The sequence below is a fragment of the Chinchilla lanigera genome, unplaced genomic scaffold (genome assembly GCF_000276665.1).
Source record: "Chinchilla lanigera isolate Chin_1 unplaced genomic scaffold, ChiLan1.0 scaffold00101, whole genome shotgun sequence".
In the NCBI taxonomy this organism is placed as follows: Eukaryota; Metazoa; Chordata; class Mammalia; order Rodentia; family Chinchillidae; genus Chinchilla; species Chinchilla lanigera.
Window position 1 is genome coordinate 6,904,058 of NW_004955502.1, and position 21,808 is coordinate 6,925,865.

The 21,808-nt window shown below is 34.6% G+C and overlaps 1 protein-coding gene across 1 annotated transcript in view; it reads right to left on the reverse strand.

The window, feature by feature from the left end:
- The window catches only part of Phip (pleckstrin homology domain interacting protein), a 109,643-nt gene that overhangs the window by 61,909 nt on the left and 25,926 nt on the right, over positions 1 to 21,808 (reverse strand). The window contains exons 5-7 of the mRNA XM_013505816.1: positions 11,416 to 11,576; positions 3,086 to 3,307; positions 2,713 to 2,813 (exon numbers count right to left, since the gene is read on the reverse strand). Of these exons, the coding sequence (XP_013361270.1) occupies positions 2,713 to 2,813; positions 3,086 to 3,307; positions 11,416 to 11,576 (484 nt within the window). The remainder of the gene's footprint in view (positions 1 to 2,712; positions 2,814 to 3,085; positions 3,308 to 11,415; positions 11,577 to 21,808) is intronic.

Sequence of the window (21,808 nt, forward strand, 5' to 3'; positions counted from 1 at the left end):
AAAGCAGTGGCGGGCTGGGGATTTAGCTCAGCAGCAAAAGCGCCTGCCTGGCAAGCACAAGGTTGTGAGTTCGGTTCCCGGCACCGGAGAAAAACCAAAATAAAATAAAATAAAATAAAAAGCAGTGGCAAAAAATGAAGAGTGGAAGAGAAATTGGAGCAAGCTTGGATCAAGTAAATTAAAAAAGAGGGTGAGAGCAAAGATAAAAGTATACCCTGCATCTGGGAAACACAGTATGGGTTATTGTAGAAGGTTATCATAGCAAAGTCTTCATGGCTTGGATATGTCTTTTATGCAGTCCAAGGAATTCCGACTCTCAAGGAAACCCGACAGAACTTTCCTATCGGGGTCCTGAGAGGAGGTGCTGGGATCCCTCGGCTCCTGTTGGAGTCAGGTCCAGGCCAATCTATTCAAAAGTTTATTTTTAGATGCTATTTGAGGAAATATTTTAATGTGTCTTGGATTCAGACTTCCTAGTTCAAAGTTTTCCCTTTGCCACATAGCAGGTTAACATAGTGTGCCTCAGACAAATTAACACTTATGAGCCTGAGTCTCCTCTGTAAAAATGACAGTAATAATGACGAAACTTTTTCAGAATTGCTAGAGAATGAAATGAGTTTAATGCATGTGAAGTCAAAAAATTATTAGTTTTATTAGTATTTTTAATCAGGTTCAGTAAGTTCCATACATTCCATCCATAAATAATCATTGCTTTGGTGCAGTGGTTAAGAGGGGGTCCTGATGGTATTTAAATCCTGGTTTTACCACTATTGGCTAATGGTTTGTGTATAGTTTTTCCTCTTATTTACACTTATTTACACAAAAGACAAGAATTGTATTTTAACAGGTTGTTGTAAGGATCATTATGATAACAAATGTAAAGTACTTACTACTTAGCTGAACAGTCTAAATGCTTTTAAGAAATGTGTAAATCGTTACCTACATACTTCAGGATTTCTATTCTCCTTACACCCAGACTAAATATGCTCAGATCACTTTCTTCTACCTAAAGATCTCCTGGGCTAGTTTGTGAATCATCCAGCTATTGAGATTACCCATCTTAGAAGCCTTATCTTTACTGGGGTGAGTTATGTGTAGAGATATAGACAGACAGACATATATTATATTACATATATGTGTGTATATCTATATATAGGTATACATGTATATATCTATACATAAGGATATATACATACACACATATATATCCTATATAAAAGTGAATTTATGAATAGATTTGAGTTTCAAAGTTAAGCTTATTCTTTCCATTAATGCAGGTAGTTGGGTTTCTGAAGCCATGTCCCCAGCGGAGTATATAGAAGTCTTATTGTGCAATACAATTTTTGCCTTTGATTATTAAAATATATCTAACATTAAATGTATTAGTAAGTCATATGCTACCAATTTTTTTTGACAGTTATTACCATGTGTAAACACAGAAAACAGGCATTCCAAAGCCTGTATCTAAGCATGTGATTCCAGTTTAAAAATCTCAAGGAGTAATTAGCAAGTAGAAAAGCATACTACCTACAAATAACTAGGTAAAACTTTAATATGTAAAAATAGAAAAAAAAAATCCAGAGGACAGTATGGAACAAGTAATTATAGCAATTAAAACAGAAATGCTTATGATAAAAAATGAGAAAACAACAGCAAATTATACGCATTTCTTAGTATTTATATCTGTACAAACACTAAGAATGTAATTAAGGTGAAATCAACTTGCTTTGTCCAAAGAACAGTATTGATCACAATCTTTTCTTTAAGTAAAATACACTTTCATTATGTTACTCAAGCTACCACAGCCCCTAATGTTAGACTTGCCACAAACCACTTACAGGAATGTTTATATACATGCAGGTTAAGACACACGTCTTGTAATGGAAACAATTATCTAAAAACTACGGTTTATTAAATAGCACACCTTGGATTGACAATTTATAAACAGATAATTATTAACATGTAACTTTTAATCTGAAGGACTTTCTACACTGAGAGTGTCAGAAATGGCCATTTAAAATGGTGTGCAGTCACCAGATGCAGTATTTCCCTATCCAAAGACCTAACTGTGGGGAAGCATAGGTAAATCATACACATCCTCTTCCCACTTCATCTACTTAAGTATTACGGTATAAAAGCACAAAACCAAAGAGCAAAGAAGTGTTACAATCATGGCCTTGCCAGTGTAACTACTCAGGCAACATATTTTGATATAGCAAGATTTTAATAAAAGGTGAAAACGTAACTGCAAAATACTATTATACAGTACATATATACATCTATCAACCTTGATATACTTCAATGAAATTTTTTCCTAAATTTCCTCGGATCTATAATAAAATCTAATGTTTGACGATTCAGTAACACAAGTAAAATTATTCTTAAGAACAGCATTTGTAACTCTAGAATTATGATCTCAACATCAAAAGGAGGTACTGGAGACAAAACTAGCATATAAACAGGAATGGGAATGTGAAGGGTATATCCTAAAGGAAATAACTATAGGGCTAGCACAAATATAAGAGAAACACACACATTAGCGTAAGAACATTTCCTTTGAAGCATAAGAAAGAAGAGCACAAAAATGAGCTAAGAATCAAAAAGAAGCTGCATTACTTGCTTGAGAAAGTAAATATATTCCTGTTGACTACTTTTGTAATTTTAACAAATTAATTAAACACATTTATTTTATGAAATAAAATAGCAACTGACTTTATTTTAAGGGTTCCAGCATCCCAGAGCCAAAAACAAATAGTGCCATCTGCCCCAGTAGAAGATAGATATCTCTTTGAGCCACTGCACAATGGTGAGAACTGAAAAACAATGACAGGAAAAAAATCTTTACAAGAAGAGTGATACAGTACAAATAATAAAGCCCACTTTTTACTATCCTAGTAATAACTACCAACAGAAAACACCCAAAAGAGACTCTGAGTATCATGATATTCAAAGCTCATGTAATTTTTAAAGAAAGCAGAAATGTTTCTTCATTGCTTTAGTGAACCTATAATGTAATTACTAAAGTGACTTAATACTTACTTTAAATTATAACCAGAAGGTTTTTGGTAATGATTAAAGCAATTACCTGTAGAGATGTAATAGATGCACTGTGGCCCTGAAGAACAGCCAAAGGTGCACAGGTTCGAAGACACCAAACTCGAATCATTTTATCACAACTTCCAGCTGCAATCATGGTATTCTCGTAGTTTACAGCCATGTCTGATATTTCAGCAGCATGTCCTCTTAAAGTAGCTAATAATCTCCCATCATCTGTTGCCCAGATCTTCACGAGACAGTCATCAGAACCCTTGAAGCAAGAATGAATACGAATAGAAATAGCTTTGTAACTTTTAGTTCAAATTTTAACACTAATTTTAAAGAAATCATGCTATACCCACTTCCCAATAATTATTTTTAAGCAATGAAAAGTGGTAGCTATGCAGGATTCTATTCGCATAAAGCTCTTGATTTTAATTATTAAGTCATTCACTTATAAAGAAGACCTGCGTACCAACCAGCAAACAAAGGTAAAGCAAACTCTTAATGCAAGCACTATTTAAACAAGCACTAAAAACAAAAAGGCAATGTATATTCTCTCTTGAGTATGTATTATCACAATTAACCTTTTTCCATCAAACTGCAGCGAATTTTTCACCATCATTTCAGGGAATGATGGTGCTGGCAGTAATTAACACTTAACAGTGGTCCTCTACCTACCATCCAAAGGAAGCTCTACCTGAAATCTTGTAGAATTTAAACCTCTGTAAATAACAAAAAATAAATGCAAAACAAATGTAACACACACTGATTAATAATATGTTACTTTATTATACAGAACTAAAAGTATGTTAATTTGGGGCCGCTTTTCCTAGGAAACTAAACACATAATACCATGTAAGTTTCCAATCATTGATCTCTGGCTTAAAACCTGAGGAACCAGGATAGTGCCTGGCACACAGTCAAAGCTATACATGAACTATCTACTAGTGTCAATTTTACTGGTGGTAGCTTTTCTTTATTTTAATATTACTCGTTTTAAAAAGAATAATCTCTTTAGCAACTAGAGAAAAAAGTATGATCAAGGACATGAAAATGTGAAACAATGTGTGTAGTTCAAGAAACTATAAGTATTTTGAAAACAAATTCAGAGTATGAGATTAAGGCAAGAAGATGAAGAACTATAATATACAATTAGGGTCAATGAAGGATATCAACTACACAAGTACCAGGATCAGATCTGAAAGAGCACCCTATCATCAGTGTAAATTAGGCTACAAAGGAGGACACCACTTCAGAGTTGTTAAAATTGTCTAGGCAGCAGAGAATACTGTAGCAGAAGAAAAATCAAGAGATGGTTAGAAACAATACAACAAACAAGGCCTCCAACACTGACTATTCACAGGAAGTGAAGGAGAAACTGTAGCAGACTACAACTTCCATCCAGAAAGACAGGCCAGAACACCACTTGGTATGTGGGAAGAACACTAGGTATTAGTTGAATAACAGAATCGGTTTTAGAGCATTTGTTCAACAAATTCTCTGAACTCCATAAACTGAGTCCATTTATTTACTTGTTTATTTTCTAAAACTTAAGGCAATACAGTCAGTGATCCGTATCTGTGGTTCAGTAACCAAGTGCGGATTGAAAATATTTTGGGGAAAAAATGCATCTGTGCTAAATGTGTACATGTTCTTCTTGTCATTATTTTCTCGACAGTAAACATAAAAACCACTTACATTCTACTACGTATTATAATCTACATATGATGTAAAGTATATAGAAGATACACACAAATCAAGTACAAATGATATGCCATTTTACATAAGAGACACGAACACCTAAATATCCTATCATCAGGGGTCAAATACTAACTACATTTGGTTCTGACTTGTATTCAGCACAAAAAGAAAATTTTGAGTACGCTAACATTAGCAAACTATATGACAAAAGTAAAATCATGACATCTGATTATGCATCACAATACTGATAGAATTAATTTTCTTCTTATGAAACTGGGTAAGAGTTTGTTTTACATCCCTACTAGAGTGGTTTCACATATCTTACACATTAAACACAAAACTCTCCAGCTTTTTACCAAAATATCAGTTAACGCAAGGGCCAATAGCAACCTGTGATACTCCAGAACTTTTCACCAATTAAAATCTAACAAGTCTCACTGTATTTCTACTGAGTTTATTATTTAGTAATCTTAGAAATTTAATACTTTGTAATTCTGCTCTATTTAAACAAGCATTAAAAAAAAGGCAAGGTATATTCTCCCTTGAGTTTGTATTATCACAACCTTTTTTCCATCAAATTTTTATTTATTTATTTAGTTAGTTTTTTTTCCGGTACCGGGAACCAAACTCACGACCTTGAGCTTGCCAGGCAGGCGCTATGCCACTGAGCTAAATCCCCAGCCCCTTTTTCCATCACATTGCAGCAAATTTTTCATCGTCCTTTCAGGGAAATGTCCTTGTATTAACCTCTTCCAGAATTTACAGAGTAGTTTGCTGTCCTCATCCTCATCTCCACCTTCAGGAATTTCTGGTAGAATTTCAAACAGAACCCCTAAGCATCCCTAAGCAACTTCTGTCTAATGGATTATTACCTATGATCACTTATTTATTTTTAAGAAAATTTGAATCTACTATATAAATAATCTGACCACAAATTCACCTAAATTCTTTCAAAATGAGCATAAAAATACAAACACACAAAAATAACTAAAACGGACTATAAAAGGCAAAATAAAAATATTGGTAAAACATTTTAAAAAGTATAAATGGGTCTTAAAATGAGTATGAAAGGATGAATTAAAAATTGGTAAACTATTTTTTTAGAAGAGTGAAATGTGGAGAATTTCAACAAAATTTTCATCAACTTAATTAAAAGTCCACAAATGTTACTAACGTCAATAATCAGTCAAAGAATAAAACATTATAATCTTTTAGTCAAAGGCAATTAAAATGTTAAAACAGTAGTAGGGAAATAAAACCAGTGTAATGCAAATGGTGAAAGGTATGACAACATAGGCTAAAGCCAATCAAAAAATTGTAACCTTAGCAAAAACAAACTAAAATATCTGATTATTTCCTGAAAGAAGACTGGGGCATGGGAAGGAAAGAAAGAAGAAACCCAGTAAGTGAAGAATATGTGGAAACACTGAAATAAAAACAGTAAGGAAGGAGAAAAAACCCTGAAAACCACAGTGGAAAAGCTGCTACAGCTGAGAAACCATGACTTTAGAAACACCTCAAGTGGCACTGTTTTCTTCAGCAAAGCCACAAAGTTCAGTTTTGTTTTTTTTTTAATTCCTTTTCAAGAATATCTGGTAAAGAGACAAAACTCAGGAGTATAACGTACAAGCAAAAGTAACAACGAAGTTGGGATGGTTTTACTTGAGGAAGACAACAGAGGGTTTTAAATGCCTGTTGAACGGCATGGATTTAATCTAGTGAGGTAACTACTACAGGACTCTAAGTAGGCAAGACAAGATCACAGTAATATTTAGTCAGATTCTTCTATTATCTGAGTATAGAACAGATCTTGAGCTACAAGAGAACGTATAGCACAGAGATAGAGAGCGGGATGTTGTAGCTGAAATGGTAATAGATGAGACTGCCAAGAGACAGCATGAAGAGTAGACTTTCATCTGGAAAACCATGACGGGTTTTAAAATCCGGCTGGGTACAGTACTGGAGAAGAAAATCATGGAGATTTTGTTCTTAAATAAAAATGTAGTATTAAGCTAGTGTTTAATTCCAAGCAAACATAAGAAAGAGGTTTCAATAGTTTCATCTTTCAGTAATGTAAAATTACTACAAAAGAGTAGTCATTAACAGGTTTATCATTTGTCTATTGATATCAAACCTAACATAGGTTTTTTTTTAAAAAAAAAAAAAGGTTGTATAGCTTTTAGCTTACTTAATGTACCCCCAAAGAGAGATTTTATCCTCTAAGGATAAAGCTAAAGAAGTTGAAAGAATACACCTTTGTCCTGAAAACACAACAGTGCAGATGTTAGTGACAAGGAAAGTTGAGAAAGGGTGGTACTTAAAACACTCAAACACAAAATTTTGAAGTATTCTATATATTTTACTAATTTTGCTGCTACACCTGAAGAAGCCACACACATTATGATAAAGAAATGTGCTTCTAACACAATCAAGAGTATGCAGTGTAGGACAGCGGTTTCAGCCGATGGTCATTTGGCCTCACCACTTATGGGCCTATGGCAAGGAAGGGAACTGTGAAGCACAGCTGCTCAACTCATTGAGACTAGGAGTAGAGAAACAGGCAGGTGCCCAAGACAAGACACATATATACTTCAAGGACCCACTCTCAGGGACCTACTTCCTCCAACTAGGCCCCGTCTCTTATATTTTCTATCATTTCCCAATGCCCCATTAAGTTATTAGCCCATCAATGGATTAACCCACTGATGAGATCAGAGCCATCATGATCCAACCACTTCCCAAAGGCTGCACCTCTGAATGTTGCTGCACTGAGGATCAAGCCTTCAACACAAGAGTCTCTGGGGGACATTCCAGAGCCAAACCACACATGCCTTTCCCCAGGCCTACAATACCCAGCTCAAGTCAGCTGAGACAGCAGCTATCTAGGCAAGTACCCTTACCATCTCTTGCCACAAGGCTGGATTAGATATCTTCCTCCTATACCTCAGTTCTTTGGGTACCCTCTATCATGGTTCTTGTGACATGGGACCAAGGTTGTCTTTACCATTTGTGAACCTGATTCCATGTCTTTCAGTTCTATACCCCAATAATTAAGAAGCCCTGGCTCATAAAAGAGCCTGAAGTTCATTAAATGAATACATTTGTATTTCTTACTGTAACTTACACTGATGAAAATAACTTATATTCTGTCACCTTGATCTAAATGGAAAAGAAAAGAGACTTTATGGTTCTAGAAAGGGGGAACCTGGGCCACTCCCTGAATGCAAAGGTGACCACTGGAGATCGGTCTGCCCTCTGAAGCGGAGGCCCCAGAGCTCAGACCCATCCTACCAGTTAGCTCAACAGAAATGAGGGGCCCAGGGCATACTCTGCCTTCTCCCTCTGACCAGACTGTCATCTCCATGGAGGAGCCCCGGGTAATCATGACTATGGAGGAACAAGAAAACAGCCTGTTGCTAAACACAGGTGCAAGTCTCTCTGGCCTTCTTTTCAATCCTGGCCTTCCTTCCAGCCATCACACCTCAGTGAAAGGAGTCACTGGTGAGGAGGTAATATGCTATTTTTTCAGAACCCTTAGTCTATAACTACTTGTTAGATCCTTCTTGCATATCTCTGTCTTCCTGAGAAACCACTATGAAGATACCACCATGTATTACAGTAGCCATTGATATTTTCCTGCTAATCTATCCATAACTTTGTAATGTTTGTATTGTTCCTATCCTATTTCGTAAATGGATATATGTTTATTATTATGTGTTTCCTACAACAACCACTGAGAGTAATTAATGATCATTCAATTGGTCACTCATGTATAGCTCTATTTATTTTCTTTAGAAGCCTTTGAAGATAACAAAGTATAGTACAACTATTGATAATCTCCTATCCCTTTTGTCTGTAACTCACTGCTATTTGTCTATTTGTTTTCCTGAGAAACTATCTTGTAGATAACAGTATGTAAAACAGTAACCATTGATAATTTCCTACCATTCTGTCTGTAATTTGGTAAGCCCCCCAAAATTGTTATCCTTCTTTTACTCTTTAAAATAAAAAATTTTTTAAAAAAAAGGGGGGAAGTAGAAACTCCTGCCTGTTGCATGGTATTCAACAGATTTCGGTATTATTCCTTACCCCTATCTTTAACTCCACCTTTCTTTGGTATATATAACTTAAGGCAATGGTTCTGTAACAAGTAAAAACTTTAAAAGGCTAGAGAGAAATAGGGATTCAAATGTGATTTGGTAATTATGCTATCTTCTGTGCTGTTCTCATTATTCAATGAGAAAATGTTCACCTTTTAATCTGGTATTTATAAGTGTTGCTTGAAACATGAAACAGATAAAAATTATCTATAAAATTTATAGCAGCATCAGGTAAAACTTAATGACTACTTTTTATATTCCTTGAATCAGTACCAATTATATGTGCTGATTTCATGTAGTCCCATAAACATTCTGTTAGGCTGACACTATACAATCTACTTCTCTATTAAGACAGGAAAATTAGAGATTAAAGAGGTAATCTATCAAGATGGTGAAGCTGTAAGAGGCTCACTGATGCTCTCAACCACTGTATATACTATACTGCCTCTAGCTGTACCTATTTAGACAACTCAAGAGAAATAAACCATTGGAAAGTGTCTAAATGTATCTATAAGTATCTCAGAAATAAGTTTCAAAATACAAAATTAAAAAAGGATATACTGTATATTGGTTAATCCGTATCAAATGGTATTCCAATAAACAATAGTTCAGTCCTTACATGAAATTTTTACTGGTCAAACATAATCTATTATCCTAAAGCTTCATACTATCAATTTTCAAGATTAATTTTGAAAGTAGTACTCAGTATCTAGTGTTTCTACTTGAATGAGAAACACCCAGAATCCATTCCACTTTAAGAGGTAACACAAAATTGAGCACAAGTACTCTGTCACTTGAAGTGATAATCATAAAAACAGAAGGAAATTTTAAGAAACAGTGCTCCTATCTTTGCATTTTTGTTCACTGTAAGGTAGTTTAGAATATGTAACTGTAAATCACCAGCAGGAAATTAAAATTCGGCCCAATTAGTAAAATCCTATCACATACTTGAAAGTATCTTTCAGACTATTGTTAAGAAAATACAGTTTTTATAACTTTTCTTCCTTATATTTATATGCCTTCAACTAAAGGAAACAACTAGAGAGCAGCTTCCTCTTTATACATCATTCCTGTTTCCCAAATCAGACTCCCTTAAGGAGCAGACATTAAATACTTAGAAAAGAATAGCAAATGTACGGCCCAGTAGGCCGTAAGGTCTCCACTGTAACTACTCAACTCTGGCACTGTAATGCAAAAGCAACCACACGTAATACATCAGGAATGGAGCGTGCCCATGTCTCAATAACATTTCAGAAATAAGAACAGGTAACGGATTGGACCGACCCACAGGCAGCAGAAGTGTGCTAACCTCTGGTTCCAAGTGCTCATTCAACTCTGTACCTACCATACAATTAAACTCATAAGATGGGGCTGGGGATTTAGCTCAGCAGGCAAAAGCACCTGCCTGGCAAGCGCAAGGTCGTGAGTTCGGTTCCCGGTACCGGAGAAAAACCAAAAAACCAAAAAAATAAAAAAAATAAAAAAAAATAAACTCATAAGATAACTTAAATGCATCACTCGCTACTATTTTGCTTCAAAAAACTCTAGCTTATGAATACAATTCATACCAAAATGTACACAATGCTTTACAAAGTATGATAATAAATACTTACAATCAGTATCTTTTTAGAGAAAGTATTCCTACATGAACTTTTATTAACATAAAAAATGACATGTATTTTTTGTAATCTCAGTGAAATGTGCAAAGAGCTGTAGTCACGTAAATAAAGTACAAATACAGTAGAATGCTCCTTTCTCACTTTGGTTTATTACAGCTTTTTAAAGAATTATTTCAAACATTAAATATGCCAAATTTGCTTTAGGTTTTACAGAGCTGGATTTGAACATAACTGTATTAAATTAAAATGGCTAAATTAATTTTCAATTGCTAGTTTATAGTAAATTACTACTGTAGGTCTTTGAAGCACTTTAACAGATACAAATTGCCTACTTTCCACTACGAAAATTAGAATCTGAAGAAAGTTTATGAAATTTCACTTTTGTTTTATAGAGAACAAAGGAAAAAAAAGAAAACACAAAAGGAGAAAACACTGAAGAAATGATCTGCAAATGCCTGATGGATTAAAGAAAATAATAAGTATATACAAATTTTCTCCTACATTCTGCTCCTTAGCTAGTTTAACAGATGATCTGGTGCACGGGTAGAGGAGGACAAGGTACAAATAGATCTCAGTTTGTAAGTACATTTACTTAAATAGAGAATCTAGAATTATGACCCAAATTTTCAACTTTTCTCTTCAAAGACAAAATGAGAATTTCTATTTCCCTTAAAAAAATAAAAATAAAAAATTCTAAGGCAATAAAGAATTTTGTGAATGAATCTGTACCTTCACCTGGTATAATATTGAGAACTATACTTATTCATGCTATAGATCCACAATGTAGCGTGACTGTGCTACAAATCCTTTAAAATTTTCCAAACTTGGATAAAGTCCAAACTTGTCTTTCATTTATAAAATGTTAAATTACCTTTATTTCCATTAATAAAAACAAAATTTTTTAGTTCACCTATAAACAATATTTAATTCCACAGAACACTTTAAAAATTACTTACAGTAAATATCCGTCTGCCAGTTCGATCAAAAGTTACACAGTACACAGATGACAAGTGTCCAAGAATTCGTTTATGCATCTTCATGTGCTGATACACTGCAGTTGGAACAAGTCGTTCAAGTCTGTACTTCCCATTCAGCTTCCTTGAAAACAGAGTATCCGCTACCAAGAAAATAGGAGAAAATAACCTGAAATAAATTTTCTTAATCATTAGATTTTTAAAATTCATAGTTTGTTTTTTTCTTTTTAAAATATAAAAAAAAAAGAATGTACATATTTCAGTTTGTCTTAAAATGGCAAAAATAAAATGCTTCCAGTTAAATGTCATCAAAGTAGTAAATGGAAACTTTATTTCACCAGAAGTTAGGTCAATCTGTATTCTAATAAGCAAGGGCAGTTAACTGACCTGTCCAAAGTCAGAGTAAGGCACAAAGCTAGGATGAAACCTAGTCTTAATTTTTGCTAGAGCCCTTTAAACAAAGAAAAGCATTTTATATATTATTTCTTAATGAGCCTAGTGACTAGGTGACACTTTTTCTTACAAACACAGTGAAAACAAGAATCCACTAGTGATTTTTATTTTTCTTTAACCAGTAATATTTGAATACTCTAAATATGACACACAGAATGATTAAGAACTCTTTGCAACAAATGAATACCCAACAGTCACTTGCATTACTAAAAAGGAATAACTAAACTGGGAGTCTAACCAATACCTATACAATGAATCCTTCTCCAGAATCCATCAAGCTTGCATTTTTCAATTCATTCAACCCATCCATTGAGATCTGACCAAAGCTTCTGATTCAAATCCTGATATACATGACTCCAGCCACAAAGCTCTTTCATCTCCACTACTACTGTACTTTTTTCCTATAGTGGTAACTTATGGACAAAGAAGGTGCTTAATAAATGTATGCTGACTAATCCGCAGGCACAGTAACCTATAGATTATCTTATTTTTCCCCAAACACGATGCTATCTACACTGAATAGTTAGCACTATAATTTTTACTTGAATTTTGTACCAAAGAAAGTCAAACATATATATAGAAAATATTATTTAACTCAGGTTTAGTAACTGTGCCCTGAAGTCAATAAAACTAAATATCTCAGTTGTATTAAGAATCTCAGTATTTTTCTCCCACATCTAGTAAGTGTTTGGCTTATGCTGTGTGTGCAAAAAAGGGGGGAGTCCTCATGAGGAGATATTAAAATAGATGCTTTGTAGGTGTAGAACAATATGTCAAAGAAAAATTATACTGTGCTTATACGTCCTTTTACCACAGCAATCATTTTATATTGACAAGACTACTTCTTTTGTTATTAGCATAAATTCTATAAGCAACAATCTAGTCTAATACAGTACCTAAGAATGTGTAAGACAAAGTTTGACAGCTGCAATATTGCATATTTAGGTTTAAGCTGGTTGTACAATCATTTACAGAGATTCAGTATGTTCCCATCACTGCTTAGCCCCTGACATTTTTCTTATACACAGCAACTGTACAGTAGAAGATATCCTCCAATGTTTTGCTCCAAATTGATTTTATTCAAAAATCACACAAAACCAGAGACATAACTCTCCTGCTAAAAAAAATCATCTTACCCAAATTCCAAGGACCACTGATACCTTAGACTCACCTGTCTAGTCTGTAAGAAAGTAACTGAAGACATACTAGGTAAACCTTGACAATGTTACCAAGATGTATTGTAATTTCTTTGATCCAAATTTTATAAAATTCTCAGAATGCTGAATTTTATGAAAATATTTAATACCAATCAGGCATAAAAATATGATTGCTGGAGATAAAAATCAAAACTATTCTTCACAGTGATGATCAAGCATTAGTTTATGTGTGTGAGTACATGTATCTCAAAACAATTTAGATGAATTTAAAAAAATCTTTGAAGTATCAGAGCTGATAAAAATATTGCCTCAGTAAAAATATACTTCCTTTACAGATAAGTAAATGTTACTGCTGTCTTAAGCCTCATTTTTATTTACTCTTTAAGCTAAGCTAGAATTAAATCTTAATTTTCATTTTGGGAGTCCATAGAAAACAATTTCTTTCAAAGACCACCTTACAGTCAACTTTTCAAGTAAAACTTTCAGTAACATATTAAAACTGAAATACAGTAAAACTGTACCTCACATTACTCTCAAACACTCAGCTGCCAACTAACGAGCTAACTCCACACCTACACTGCGACTGTCTCGATGGGGAGAGGCCTTAGAGTGCCCTGGCCTTTCCCCACCTACAAGCTCACGCGACAGCACTGAGAGGTAGGACACACTGGGAGAACTATGTCTGGAGTTCCCAAGTAACAAGCTTGTGGCTCTAACCTTAAAACCACAAGAGTTAAAAAAGAAAATGTTATACATGCTTTAGCAGTTGAAGTACCAGTGAGGCTGAATTTGAGGAAGACATGACCAGACCAAATAGTTAAGTAATTTTTACAAAGGCAGAAAGCAGAATTATTAATCTAGGGCTCGCACTTAATGGACCTGTATTTTCTTTTATTATATCATTGCCATAACATGTACCTCCCCCTATAGGATTTTAACTAACATTAATAAGGAACAGAAATTCTTTTACACTATTTCTTGCTACTTAAGTGCAAAGCTTTTTAAATAAAAAGGTGTATCAATACATCTTGGTTAAAAAGATACACAGTTTATAATTCTGTCAGAAATGCAAATGGCAAGTATTCTTTCTATTAATAAAAGAATTATACTTGTAAATAAAAAAGAAATGTCTGATTATAGTCCTTAAATTTTATTAAACTACATCAATTTTTAAAATGAGCACGCAAAAGGATGCAAAAAGAAAGTTCATGACATTATTTAATTTTAACCTTAAATGCATATATAACTGGTTTAAAAGTATATTAATTTTTCTAAGTATGATGACAAAAAAAATCCTTAAATAAAGCCTACCAAAGTAACTAAATCTTTTGCACTTGGCAATTTTTCTTATCCTGCAGATCTAGAAAGTTACCTATTCCAGGAAGACTGATGAATTTCAAATACATTCCCCCTCGCTGCCCTCTAACATGCTTCCTCTGTTTGAAACTTCAGTGTTCCTCATTTCATGCAAAATAAATCCCAGCACTTCCTTAGACATCAACCTGCCATGGCTCTACATAAGCTTGTCTCCCAGTCCCTCTGATGCTGCTACTTCTCCCCTTGGTCTATTCCAGCCAGTCTTAAATTCCCCATTTTTAACACGTCAGACAAGCTGTAACTTTGGGTCTTTGCATTAACTGTTTCCAAATGCCTAGAATGCTGTTTCTCAGGGATACCTTCCCAAAGAAGCAGTTCATTATTCCACTGGAAAGTGTAATCCACTTCCTATTATCAACTCCTGATTTTCTCTATGTAACTCTATATGTGCCTTTTTAAAACTTGCAAATTTTTTATTAGTACATGTTTGTACTGCGTAATGATTACAGTCATTATGAGTGGGAACATGTACACAACACATATTAATTCTTTTTATGTCCCTCCCTCCTCCCCTTCACTTCATTTCTTGGCCCATTTCCCATTTCCCGAAGATCTATGTCCTTGTTTCCTATTGGCTATTCTTTTGCTCTTTATTTTTAGTTCAGATTTCTCATATAAATCATGTGATATTTAAGCTCATGTGCCTGATTTCATTATGGTCTCCATTTTCCCACAACTAATTCAAATTTATCTCTCTTTACAGAAGAGTACTACTCCACTGTATACAAATACACTTTCTTTACTCATTCATGTGTTGATGCACCTGCTCTTTATCACTCACACCTGATACCACACAATTTATTATGTACTCCTTTGCTTATTTACTGCCTCTTTTCACCATAATAAACTTCATCTGAGCGGGATTGTTCATGTTTGTACTTAGATTAGCCAAATATTGAGAACTGTAGCTACTGCTTAGTGGATAACCAATACATACTTAAGGGTGTTACTAATAAATCACAGTCTGGATCACAACTCCCCCACAAGGCTCACGTGTTCAGGCGTGGGGCTTTGGGAAAGTCCTTAGACGAGCGAGGTGCTAACCTCATCAATGGGTTAACCTAAGGATGAGTTTACAGCTGAATGTACTGCTGGAGGGTAGGTGGGGTCTCTGTGCAGAAAATAGGTTACTGCGGGCATAGCTGTTTCCAGCTCCTTCTTGTCAGCTCCTCCCGCTTCTCTGACTCCTGGCTGCCAGGAGGCAAGCATATCCTCAGCATACCCTTCCCCTGTCATGTCCTTCTGACATGAAGTTTGTGCCTTGGAACCAGCTGACCATGGCCTGGTACCTCTTAAACTGTATGTCAAAATAAATCTTTCCTCCTATAAGTTGTTTCTCTCAGGTATTTTGTCACAGTGACAGAAACTCGACTAACGCATAGTAATAAATCAATTAGGCTTAGGAATAAAAATGAAAATGGAATATTTTAAAAATCTGGGTTTAATTTTCAGGGAACAGAAGTGAACACAGCTAATCATTTTGGAAACAGATCAGCAAATGAAATAGAAATTCCAGAAACCACTGTTAGCCATTTGAAGTATCAGTCTCTTATCACCTGAAGTTTAAAAAAAGTATGAAAATTGCCATTGATAGTAAATTATTCAGAAACGAAATATTTTGAAAGAACGTCTATATACATAAGTCTATAAAATTAATTGCTAGAAAAGGCCCACATTTTCTCAAATCATCTCTCAAATGTTAGCTGTAACTACTTACATATTTAGGCAGTTGATTTTTATCCATTATTTATGTAGGTATTAGGATGATAAATCCAATTCTCCAACAACTCACTTCTTACTAGTTTACATGTAGTACTTTTCAAAAATTGTTTTATTACACTAATCAAATACTAATACATACTGAATTTAGAAAATAAGACCACAAATGAAACAATTCATAATTCTACCACTCAAAACAATCACCTTATAATTTTGCAAGATTTCCTCATGAACAATGTTTTAATAACTAGGATTTTGTTTTGTTAAGAAAGGCTTTAAGTCTGACAGATTTGTGTTCAAATATACTAGAGACTTTAAGCAAGTTATTCTTTGTGAACTTTCAATTTCCCCAGTCAAATTACTGAAGAATCTTTCCATCTTCCACAATCTACTTACTTCCCAATCATGTCACTTCTTTGACATCTCACAATTTCACACTCATAACATTTCTCTTCATTTTGTGACTACTTCTGCTTCAATATGAAGGTTCCTCCGACTCAACAGTGTAATAATAAATGTCCAGTTGAAATTTTCTTTATACTTTTTTTTTGTGGGGGGGGGTACAGAATTTCACAACATAGTTCTGGCTAGCCTTGAACTCACTAGGTAGCACACACTGGTCTCAAACTCACAGTGATCCACCTATGTCAGCCTTCCAGTTACTGAGATTACAGGGGTATGCCACCATACCCAGCCCACTTAAACTTCCTTTTACTTCTTTGTGTTCTGTATTTCTAAACTTTTTACTGTATCCACAATTTTAAAACACACTGTTTAAGTCTCTAAAGATTTCTTTTCCTCTCCCACATAATGATTTATTCCAGCCTTTCCATTTACTAATCTTTCCTCTGTTAAAGTGTGATTGCGTTACCTTATATACATTCATGTACTACTATTCATGCCAATGGCCAATGACATGTTTTCCAGTTTATTTATATGCCATTACCAAAATTCTTAATTTTATAATTAATGCTTTAATATTTATCTAGGCACTGCTCTTCATTATGAGTGGTTCTCAAATGTCTTATTTTTGATTAATAACTATCCCTAAAGATAACTGAAAAGTTAAATTGTCAGAAATGCTAGTATCATTTGCTGACACGTAACTGATAACATTTTATTCAGTAGGGCTGGGGGTGTAGCTCAGCTGCATAGCTCCTGCCTGGCAAGCATGAGGTCGTGAGTATGATTTCCGGCACACACACAAAAAATTTATACAGGAATATGGTATTTTCTTCATATACCTGGATCCATGTTTCAATACAGAGAATTTTAGAAAAAGATGGACACAATAAACATTATCCCAGTTTCTCTCATCATACAAATACTGTTATGTACCATGAAAACTAGAGCATAAAAACCCAAGCTTACCCATCATAAACTGTAACCTTCAATAAACTTAGTAACTACATTTTTGAAGACAGTACTTTAAAATCCCAAATAAAGAGTAAACAGGTACTAGAGCAGCAATAGAAAGAGTAAACAGGTACTAGAGCAGCAATAGCATCATCTCCTTCCAAAATGTTTAAACTTTTTCTCCTTTTACCGAATACTCTGTATGGATAAATACACAGATAAAACTCAACAAATTATCCAAGATCAAAAATCAACTAAAATTTTAAAAAGGTTTTTAGGGAAATAATAAAATTACTTTGAATTTAAAAAAAGCAGAGGTTAGTGCTTTATTTATTGGTGTTTTTTTAACTGTCAGGACCAATGTAACAGGCTAAGTATTTACTCCAATGAAGGAAAGCTGTTCCTCCTAAGCAATCAATCAGGACTAATGCCTACAACTTCTACGAACTCAAAAAGTATAGAGTCCTGCTGGCAACCTAAGGAATGCAAGAAGAAGCATGTGCCTACAGATTCTAAAACCTGGATAAACAATTTTTGTGATAGAATAATTTGGTGAGTAGATAACAAGACAATAGAAATACATAACTAATAAGGCATCACAGTATAACTTTGGTCCTTTTCTGATCAGACAAGATGATACTCAGATAAGAAACAACCTCAGAAGGTTTAAAATAATTTCTATTGAACTCTTTAGGGGGATTGGTGGGATACTGGAAATTGAACTCTGGGCCAAGCAATATTCCTATCCTTTTATTTTTAGGCAGGATCTGGTAAGTTGCATAGGCTGAGGCTGGTCCAAAGCTTGTGATCCTCTTGCCTCAGCATCCCCATAACTGGTATTACAAGTGTGCACCACCATATCCAGTTTAAATTCTTTTTTTTTTTAACTCTCTGACCGATTTTAAAACTGTGCTTGTGGTTGAAAAAAATACTTAGAAGGAGGGCATCCAAATTTCATGTGAGTAAAATGCAAAAGTAATTATAAATAAATAGCTAATAATAAACACAGAAAAGGTTCCTAAATCCGCAGTCCACATTACTGTTTCTAAATATGAAACTAGTAAGTACCAGGAATCTAGCTCAGTGGCACAGCATCTGCCTGGCAAGTGTGAGGTCCTCAGTTCAATTCCTAGTACTAAATAAATAAATAAATAAATAAATAAAACTAATAATCTGTTACTGTAAAGAAAAGAGTAAAAATGTATGAAACCAGTGAACTACAAAAGCAGTGATTAATAGGGTACACAAAGAGAACACATGAACTGATTTACTTCTCAAATATGCCATATCAAATTTCAGACAGCAATTTGATTTCCCCAATGTAATAATGATACATTCATGACCAGATATTCAAGAGAACAATTTCTATAGAAATGATCTTCCAAGTGCACTAACAGTATAGCTGTCTGTAAGATGGTGGTAAAATCAGAATTTCTACCAGATAAAGGTACTGTGTGACATAAAATGCTGGAAGCATAAAATTACATAAAATACTGTCCATTTTACTGAAACAAAAGTTCTAACTTAAAAGAGGTATGATTGTGAGAGTTAACAACAAAAAGAAACAAACAGAAAAACCCAACCCAAGCCACAAAAAACTACAATAAAACAGCTAATTACAATTCCGTAACAGAGATATTATCCTAAACCCTGGAGAAAATGGATGTGAATAAAGAGGAAAGCTACTATGACTTCAGCTACAAGAGGTTCTTGTTAGAATAGCTTCAAGGATGTGATGACAGAAAAAAAATCTTATCTAGTGCACTTCATAATGTTGATAATGTCAAAATACAATGTGGGGGGGGGAGGCTACACAGGGCAATACTATTATAATATACAGCAAGTATGGAAAACAATGGCTAATATTTACTGAATGCTTTACTAATGCTAGAGACTATTCAAAGCACTTTATTATCATTTAATTCTATCTTTTGAGAGGAGTACTACTATTATCCCCAATGGAGACTATTTTTCTCAATAAGAAAACGAAGGATGTATCTAAATTTCCCAGAGGTGAAGCTGAGGTTTGATATAAGTAGTATGGTGCCAGTAGTGTACTCTTAACTACTACATAGCAGGAAATGTATGCAGGAAAATGGAGCAGGAAAACTGTAGCAGGAAAATGTAGCAGGAAAACTGAAAGAAAACATCAAAGTTTAAATGGCAGACAACCAGTAAGGATTGACTTTTGAGTTCTTCTGTTTTCCAAGCTTTCTCCATAAGGCATGTATTCATAGCTCAATATACCTTAAGGAACTTAAAGTAGTATGAAAAAATCTAAAATGTCTAAAAGAGATGAACTTAAATTCAAAGACTGATAAAAACAGACTGAAGGAAAAAGAATTATGTTTTTTGGTAGCAGGACTCAAACTCTGGAACTCACTTGCCAGGCAGGCTATGTGCTACGGAGCTAAATCCCCAGCAAAACTTAATTTATTAAACCATACAGAAGAGGGGCCAGGGATGTAGCTCAGCAGCACAGCACCTGCCTGGCAAGTGGGAGGTCCTGAGTTCAATTCCCAGTACCAAAAAGTAAAAAAAAATTTTAATAAATAAACCATTTATAAAAGAAACACTAAAACCTAACTATGTTAAGGTATGAGAGTATGTATTATGCTACAGAATGACCACTGCCAATTTGACAAAGAATTAAAAAGTGATATGCTACAAAAAAATCATTTGCATCTATATTGATTTGAAAGCCATAATAAAGAGGCCACCTATTTCGCGTAAGTTTTGCTTATAAAATCTCTCCCGCTGAGTTGTTAAAGTAAAAGAAAAACAAGTCAAAGATAGTTTAGGTTCAACTTTGGTTAGTACAAAATCATGTAAGGAAAAACATAATTTAGAGCCACAATGGAAAGGATTGCCACAACAGCTAGGTAACTACCAGGAAGCCAAATAATCATACTTCAAGGGCCGTCTGGAAAATAACTGAACATACTGTGTACTATAGTTGATTTCTGCAGCACTATCTAGTCTCCAATAACTAGTAACTGATCAACAAAAGAGCAAAACAAATACAGCTCCAAAATAGCAATGCTAATGAAAATCATTCCTGAGCCGGGCGTGGCGGCGCATGCCCATAATCCCAGCACTTGGGAGGCTGAGGCAGTAGGATTGTCAAATTTGAGACCAACCTGGGCTACCAAGTGAGTTCAAGGCCGGCCTGAACTGCATAGTGAGATCCTGTCTCAAAAAGACAAAAAACAAAAACCAAACGAAAATCATTCCCAACTTCAGATAAGGGGTTGCAACCTTAGAAGGATAATTCTGCAATCAGCTTGCTGTCTGTTAAAAAAAAAAAAAAGAACAAAAAGCAATAGGTAATAGGTAACAGAAAAGTAAAGGGAATACTCACCCAGGCATACAGTTGCCAAAACAGCTTCTCTGTTTTACTACTGTAACTCATTAGTGTGTTCAGTAGCTACTCTCCAAATCTGCCCAGCCTTGGTTTAGGTGTACCTCCTAACACCTTACTTGGAAAACACCTTACTTTTAAGACTTAGCATGCACCATAACAGGAAAGTATCTCTGACAGGAGAACCCAAATAATAACTAAAACAAAACGAAGAAAGTAAACAACTAATGATCGATCCCACGAGCTAAGCAAAAAATTTCATGAACCCAGTACAGTATACAGCAAACATCAAAAACAGGAACAGACACTGTAATTACTAGTAGATTTATTTATCCCCCCTTTTCTTCCCTAGAAACTAGTATGGTCCTAGTCAACTAGAAAACTGTACAACAGTATATTTTCAATTTTGTAGTTTTTGTAGTTATCTTAATGAAAAATTATTTTTAAAAAATCTAGGGAGTGGTACTAGGGATCAAACCCAGGGTCCCATGCACATGCTAAACATGTGTTCTACTCCCTCAGGCTCCACTTTTCTATTTTATAACAAACATTTTAGTCATTCAATTTTGAGTTCACAAACATTTATAGAGCACCTAGAGCCAAGTATGGGATAGGGGATATAATGGGAAAAGAAGAGATATTGGTACTTATCCTCTTCAAGCTTGCAGTCTAGTGGGGAAGAGAGACAAACAAGGACTTATAATAATACTTATTATTATCAAATAAAAGGTATAGGAAAATCCTGAAATAGAGCAAAGGGCTCTAAACATATATGGGGGGATGTTCATCCACAAGTCTGAGCCTACTCTGAAAAACTGACATTTAAACTAAGACCTGAAAAATAATCAGCCTGTCTTGGTTACTTTTTTCTCATTGCTGGGACAAAATACCTGACGCCCAAAATTAAGGAAGGAAAGGTTTACTTCGCTTACAGTTTGTGGAGGTTTCAGTC